Here is an 8,424-nt window from a genome sequence, read left to right on the forward strand (position 1 = left end):
GAGTGAAAAATTTAAGGGGGTCTGAATACTTTCCGTACCCACTGTATATATACACACACACACACACATAGATAGATAGATAGATAGATAGACATACATTATAATATAATATAATATAATATAATAATAAAATTGCTGGTACTTCAATGGAAAAAAGTTGTATATATTTTTAAATAACTGTCAATTAAAAGCATTAAATACAAATTAATTTAAGTTTTTTTCTTTTTATTTGTAACTAGATGGATGCAAACCAAAAGATACAATTACTTTTATTCTATTACCAAAAAACAGGCAATTTACTAAGAAATATTCCAGTTGTTGTTTCAATTTCCTTACCTGAATCGAAACATTTATCAAAACATGTAGTCTAATTTTTAATCCATTTACAGGTTGTTCCTCCAGGAAATGACAACACTGATATTAGATTTGAATTTGATGAATCCTGTGATGTTTTGTGGTTTTTAGCTGGCTTGTGTCACATTAAACCATTTAATCTGGAAACTGGTAGGATGAAATAAAGTTTTTTTTGTTCTTTTTAATTGGAACTGAAATCTTTCAGCTCTTTCTTCAGTTTTCTTACTAAAATCTAAACATTTAACATAAACATCTACTCTAACTGTTAATCAATTTATAAGTTGTTCCTGCGTCCTCAATATCACTTTCCATCCTGCTAACTAACAAAAACTAGTTCCTCAATGACATCACCTTTCAGGAAGTGACATCATTTTGGTGGGAAAACAACAGCACTTACATCTGCATTTACTGGCAATGGATTTGATCTGTGATTTTGTTTTGTTTTGTGGTTTTTGACACTTTATACACCATTTCATACAGAAACTGGTATGACAATGTAAAAAACAAAGGTCAAAAGCTGGTTAAAAATGTAACCGTTATCATACCGTGAAGGGAAGTCGGTCATGAAGAGCTCGGGCACCAGCTCCTGTAGCGGGACGGGCTGTTTGGGGTGGTTGGGGCAGGTGATGTGCTCCTTGTCCACGGCTGCCAGCACGCAGTCCTCCATGTTGAAGTAGTGGACGGTGCTGTGACTGGAGCGGGACAGAGGCAGCGGGTCGGACACTCGGGGTCCGGAGCTGCAGTACGGACAGGGTGCGTACTGCTCAATGAGACGAGAGCCGTCGCTCTCACTGCCCGTCAGCGCTGGACAAGGAGAAATCATCACGTGCATGTTAATCATAAATATATGGTGTTCATGCTTATATAAAAAGACATTATTCATGGCTTAATGAAAACGGCTCAGGAGAAAAAGGCAGATTTTTATGATTATTAAAATTAACTGAATCCACTTTTATTTATTAAAATAAATAAAAGTGTCTACAGTGACTGCTTGGCTGAAATAAAACAAAATAAAAATGCTAAACAAACAATTGATAAATAAATATTACTAAATACATAAAAAATAAAATAAAAAGCCCCTCTCTGAGCAAAGATATCAAGATGTATACTGAATGTTGTCAAAAGGCTGAAAAATAAACTAATAATAATAATAATAATACATAATAAATAAATAATAAATAGCCAATTAAAATAAAAAATAACAAAATAATATTAAATAATAATAAAAACACCATTTTAAGCCATATCTGAACAAATATATAAATATCAAGATGTATATTAAATGTTGTCATAAGGCTTAAAAATAAATAAATAAAGAATAATAATAATAAAATCACCCTTTTATGTAATTTCTGAACAAAACATAAATATAAAGATGTATTTTGTTTTGTTAAAAGACTAAAAAAATAAAACAAATCAATAATAATAATAATTATAATAATAATAATAAACGATTACTATGAATAAAGTAATAAATAAACAAATCACCAGTTTAAGCCATCTATAATACTAATAATAATAATAAATTAAAAATAAATAAATAAATAATCACCAAATACAGCAAAATACATACATATTGAGCTGTATATTCAGTTTTGTCAAAAGGCTGAAAAATAAATCTATAATAATAACAATAATGGAATATAAATAATGAAAAATCAACTAAATATAAATCAATCAATCAATAAAAAATTGATTTAAGCCCTTTCTGAGAAAATACATATATCTCAAGTGTATCAGCGTTGTTAAAAGGCTGAAAAATATCTAGATTGAAACTCACACACACACACACACACACACACACACACACACAAAATCAGCATTACATGCATGTGTTAATAATCTCACACAGCAGTGAGTTTGTTTACCCACAGACAGAGTCACATGTGAAGTGCTGCTGGGTAGCAGGTGTGTGCTATAATTAACAGGCTTTATGTGAACTAATGAATCAATCACTGCTGCTGCAAAAACTACAGTCTGACTCATGATCGCTTCTATACAGTTCAGTGTGTGCTTGGTGTTTGTGCTGCACCTGTGTTGCTGACTGACAGCGTGTTAATACTGTAAAGCGGCTCTGCACTGACACACAGCAAACTCCCACAGTGCAACATTAACAACAAACAGCTGCACGCCCATATTAACAACCTACGGTTATGGGTTTAGGATGTTTGTCAAGATATCATCACGTTGACACCTTCATCATGACACTATTTATGACACGGTTTTGCTTTCTGTTGGACTTCCGTCTTATGTCCACAAGTGATGTTGGTACTTCTGTTTTGCATCAAGACTCTCATGTTTTATCATCTTAGTCTAGTACTGTTTTTCAATACTGCTTCCAACTGGAATAACTACTACAGGTCCCGTCTAGTCATTGTTAAAATAATATTACTATAAAAACAGATAATTAAGACTCTATGTTCCCCATTTGAAGCTGTTTAAATGTCCAAAAAATGCACATTCTGTATTAACGCTGCAAGTTGCAATGGAAACAGCTCATGGCGCATGGACGAGTACTCTTAACTGCACTGAAGGTAAACATTTGATCAGCTCATGCATTCACTGGGAATGTCTGTATCATATCCAGGCTACCGTATAGATCTGTGCACGAGATTTAATATATCAGAGATCTATAGCGTTTGAGAGCAACATCTAGAGGCGTCCTCACCAGGAAACCACTGCTCTATGAGGGCGTTAACGTGATCGGTGATGAAAGCCATCGCTGAGAAATCCCTCGTCTCCGACTGACAGATGATCTTGATGCCTCCGCTTTTCTTTTTCTTCCAGTTCAGGTCAGACGACTCTACGCTGTGGATGAAAAACAGAGCGAGTCTTTTCTTATCAGTGTTATTTTAGTATTATTTAGATACTATTATAGTTTTAATTAATATTTAGAATTTAGAATTTTTATTTTGTAAATATTCAGTTTTCATTTTAATTTTAGTTTGAGTTTTTTTTTTTCCATTTATTCAGTTATTTTTATTTATTTTTTAATTGGTTGTTATTATTCTGTTTATTTTTCAACCTTTTGACAACACTCACTACACATCTTGATATTTATGTATGTTCTCAGAAATGGCAAGAAATAGTCATTAATACATTGTGTTGTTGTTTACTTAGTAATATTTATTAATTGTTTATTATAAACACATGCATCCTTTGCAGAGGAGGTAATCCCATAATGCTCTGCAGCAAACAGTAAAAAAAAATATGTCTAAGATACCGGATACAGTATTATTTTAGTATCATTAAAGGGGTCATATGATGCGATTTCAATTTTTCCTTTCTCTTTGGAGTGTTGCAAGCTCTTGGTGCATAAAGAAGATCTGTAAAGTTGCAAAGACTAAAGTCTCAAATCCAAAGAGATATTCTTTATAAAAGTTAAGAGTCAACCACGCCTACCTAAAACGGCTTGTTCTAACACGCCCCCACATGTCTATGTTCACGCAAAGAAAGAAGGCATAACTTTTATTCTCGCTGTAGTATTGTTGTTGCCGCCACCATGTCGTGAAGGCGCTGTGTGTTTCGTTGTGAAAGCGAAACTACTTTGTTTGGTCTTCCAAAAGAGGGCACGATTAGAAATCAGTGGTTAAGTTGTATTTACAACACTGTTCCAAAACAGTTCAAACCAAATATTCGAGTGTGTGCAGCCATAGGCGGAGGGTGGACCAACTCCAGGGTAAGGCTAAAAGCAGCCAAATCTATTAACTACCTATTACAGTATTAATTAATATTTTGAATTAGCTTTTATTTTCATATTTTCAATTTAATTTTAGTTTAAGTTTTGTTGCGCTTTTGTAACGTTTATTACTTTTTTTGTATTTTATATTTAGCTTTAATTTATTTTCATTTCAGTTAGTCGTCAAAGCAACATTTCGATTTTTCATCATTAATATATATAGAGTGAGTTATTTTTTAAATTAATAATAATAATTATTATTTATTTATTTGTTTGTTTTTCAACCTTTTGACAACAAATATGATATTTATGTATTTTCTCAAAAATGGCTTAAAATGGTAATTCATTAGTTTTTTTTGCCTTTTTATTGTTTATTTAGTAACATTTATTTTATTAATTATTTATATATAGTATTTTAATTCAGCTTTATTTCAATGAACAAAAACATGTTTTTAGTTAAAACTAACAACACTGGGTGAATGAAGAAAGAGAAATGTTGATAACAAATATATTTGTATTTATTAAATATAAAAAATATAAAAATAAATAAAAACTAAAAACAAACCTCAGATATCCGCCGTCAAAGGTGACTAGCAGCCCTTCTTTCCAGTAGATGGTCTGACTGCGCCGGACGCGGAAAGTGCTGCAGCGATTGCGCTGCTGGTTCCCCGCAAAGCTGTAGATCACCGTACTGTGGTTCCTCTGGTTCTTCGTGGGCCTTTTGGTCTCGAATGCCTATTACGAAAAATCACAAAGACAGTCATCAAAATCTGTCGACTGAAACCAGGCAGACATGTGAACACAGCCTAAACATCACTTTCACCTGAGAACTCATGTAAGGAATCATTAAAACTACAGCTGCAAGTAGCAACTACATGGCCAAACCTCCAATGGGATACTGAATGACTGAGCAGATTTTGTTGGTTTATAACTTTTGACCAGTAGGTGGCGCTACAAATGTGCATGATATTCTCAGGTCAATGTGGCGTTGATAGAAAGAAAAACTGTGTGTCAATAAGCAAAAGCTTTGCCAAGATAATGACTCACTTCCTGTTTGGTGTCTTCGCCAGCAAAATTGTTAAGGCTTTTCTGGAGAATAAAATCCAGTAACTGAATTTGTGTGGTTTTGTCTTTGTCTGTGTATGACCTGAACCAATTTTGGCGAAGATTCAACAAACACTGTAAGAGGAAAAGCGAAACAAACAAAACAATATGCAAAACTGGTCCAAAATAGTACAAAGTGGGACCTCAGAAATACATTAAGTTTTTGCGACAGATACTTTTGCACTTTGGCCAGTAGGTGGCGCTGTCACCAAACTGTTCTTGTACAATGATTCATAGCAAGTTTCATATCAAACAGCCAAAGCATTGCAAAGATACCATCTCACTTCCTGTATGGCATCCTGTCATTGAATTCATTGATGCATTATAATAATGTAATATAATATAATATAATATAATATAATAATTACAGTCATACTATACATAAAATACATAAAAAAATGGTATAAATAAAATTTATTTTTTCTCAAACGCTCTCTAGAAGCCGAAGCCCTACACTATAAATAGAAGCTGAAGTTGCGGCTGAGATCGGTCGCTTGTTCACAGTGTAGTATTTCCTGTACAGTTCCCTATCGCCTACACACAATGTAGGCGATAGGGAACGATTCAGACAGTTTAAATATGCTTTCGATTGGGGCAAATGAGGTCTGGTTTCACGTTGTGTCACGCGAAACGCGGCAGCGTGCACAGTCTGATCCGGACTTTGGCTCCGGGCACAGAGCGGATCATATGCGCGAGTCGGCATATATTAAACACTAATATAATTCAATTTCAATTTCTAAGAGTTTCATATTGAATCTAGGGGCTAATCTATTAGACTGTGGCTGTCAAATGCGGCTTTACCGAGCTCAACGGCTCTGAGTGACCCGTGCAGATATAAACAAAATGCTATTGGCTAATTTAAAAAGGGGGCGGGGCTGGTCGATATGTCCCGCCCTGTCTTCCTGTTTCAGATGAAATTACGTCACCACATAGAATAACGCTGCGTGTTTCAAGGCACTAGTCATATTGTCAATTCTAGTCACAACATTTTGCTTAATATTTTTAACAACAATAATAATGATAATTTAATAATATAACAGAATTTTTATATAGTTATACTATAAATAAAACTGTTGTTATTATTATTATTATTTAATATTTTTCTTAAATATATGATCTTTTTATTTTTATAGAAAATGATTAAAAAAAGATATATTTATTTTGTTAAAAATAAATAAACAAACAAAAAATAAATATCAGAAAAATGGCAATAAGATTTTCCCCCCAAACAGCCCTATGCATTACCAAATTTTGCCAAAGTTTTTGTATAGGGTTATTTGGGGAAAATTAGACTGCGAAAGCGTGCAAAGCATCTTAACATGCGGTTTCATGGGCTGCTGTGGACTCCCAGCCATAAGCATTGTCAGCGTGTGGTCTCTAATTCTCCGTTTGCAATGACTGCAATTCTGACTTTTATTGGTCGGTTAGATTGTCATCTCAGGGTGTGTGTTTACCTGCACGTCCATCTGGTTTAAACTAATTAGCATCCTGGCTATAAAGCGCTCCCAGAATCCCGCAGGAACAAAGCTCATCTTAAAATGCCGCTGAATGGAGTTGTTGCTCTGGTGCCGAAAGCCGTGGATGTCCAGGGCAGGTTTGGGGGGCAAAAGGTGGGGCAACAGATAACTATGAAGAGAAGAAAGAATTTCTGAAACTCAATACTTCATACATATTAAGAACATTTTATACATACAATGTATGTTATTAAAAACATTATTATTACATATTAAAACATTATTTTTGGACATTTTCACAATAAAAATATGCATTATTCATTTGCAGAAAAATAAATAAATATACATTTCATGTGGGTTAAAATATATATTAAAGTTAAGAAGAATAGAAATCTAAATACAAAACAAAAATGTTTAATTTAAATATTATTATTATATATTATAACATTAATAAATAAATTTAATTAAAACTCAATACTTAAAGTCCGTAAGCTTTGCCTCTTTGTCGCCATCTCTGTTTGAAAACCTGGAATTGCAGCTGAGTGCGGAATTATCTAGCTTACATGGGTTGTGAGTGGGCGCGGCTCCAGCGGGATGAATCTAATGTTTTGAGGAGTATGTGTGTGTGGCAGTCAGTCACGCACCGGTGTGGATATTTACTGTACTTCGCAATCACAGATTCTAGCCTACATCTTGGAATATATGACTCAAATAAGCATATTCACCGTATATTGCCATCTGAACAAGTAAGTAACAAGTCTACAACGTTTGTTCTGACCAGCTGAGGAAAAAAGCATTACTATAAATCTCGCTACCAATGGTGATTAAATCTAAAGATCGGTTAGCTCATATCACATCAAACCGTTCAAATTATTATTATTGTTATACTTTATTCTCAAATGATTCATGTTAACAACATCAGCATTGCTGACTATGAGTATAGTGTGTATTAGCGCGTAGATTTCAATTTCTGCACAGTCTAATCTAACTGTCATACTCTTCGAATTTCATATTAAGAAATTATTTTAACCCAAAAAGAAAATTATGCTCCCTTCAAACTGGTTTTCTTTAAAATACAAATCTTTGTAATCCCAGGCTATCTGTAATCAGAAGCACATTTATAACGAATATAATTTAATTTCATTCACATGTGTTTCATAAACACATAATCCTTTATGGATTACAATCTGCCATCAAAATGATACATTTAATTATTCTGGCCGCTGTGAGAAAAGGCTATAAACGATCGTCCACCTGCAGGATCCTCACATGTGATAGCCTAGTAGCTGGGACAACTTCTTTATGTTTACAGACATGACGTAATGACGCAGTGCCATGCTCGAATTTCCCGTGAAAACCTACCCGTACAACTCAAATTAGAAAACATTACTATAAGCTAACCGTTGTGAATCAGGCTAAAATAAGGCGATAGTTTTGAACACTGGCTGGTTATGTACTTGCTCAAATATTGATTTCGGATCATTTTTAACCAAAAAAAGTTACGGACTGCAGCTTTATTTTAGTTTACAATATGCATTAACGTTGAGAAGAAAATGTTATATATATATATATATATATATATATATGTTATTAAAAATATTATAGCAATATTTTAACAATTAGTCATGCATTCAATCAATCACTCAATCAATAAATAACATTTAAAACCCAATACTTCAGATAGATTAAAATATATATTCAAGTTTAGAAGAAAAGAAATATAAATGTTGCAACAACTGTCGACCAAGCAACTGACCAACCGAATGTCCGACAGACAGACAGACAGAGAACAGACCAACAGACAGACAGACAGAGAACAGACCAACAGACAAA

The 8,424-nt window shown here is 33.6% G+C and overlaps 1 protein-coding gene across 1 annotated transcript in view; it reads right to left on the minus strand.

The window, feature by feature from the left end:
* Nucleotides 1–8,424, minus strand: part of LOC107662317 (leucine-rich repeat serine/threonine-protein kinase 1-like) — a 109,504-nt gene that overhangs the window by 44,289 nt on the left and 56,791 nt on the right. Inside the window, exons 21-24 of the mRNA XM_016452303.1 lie at nucleotides 6,592–6,763; nucleotides 4,599–4,768; nucleotides 3,023–3,162; nucleotides 900–1,158 (exon numbers count right to left, since the gene is read on the minus strand). Coding sequence (XP_016307789.1) covers nucleotides 900–1,158; nucleotides 3,023–3,162; nucleotides 4,599–4,768; nucleotides 6,592–6,763 — 741 coding nt within the window. The remainder of the gene's footprint in view (nucleotides 1–899; nucleotides 1,159–3,022; nucleotides 3,163–4,598; nucleotides 4,769–6,591; nucleotides 6,764–8,424) is intronic.

Source organism: Sinocyclocheilus anshuiensis, unplaced genomic scaffold, assembly GCF_001515605.1.
Source record: "Sinocyclocheilus anshuiensis isolate Anshui unplaced genomic scaffold, SAMN03320099.WGS_v1.1 scaffold579, whole genome shotgun sequence".
Classification (NCBI taxonomy): domain Eukaryota; kingdom Metazoa; phylum Chordata; class Actinopteri; order Cypriniformes; family Cyprinidae; genus Sinocyclocheilus; species Sinocyclocheilus anshuiensis.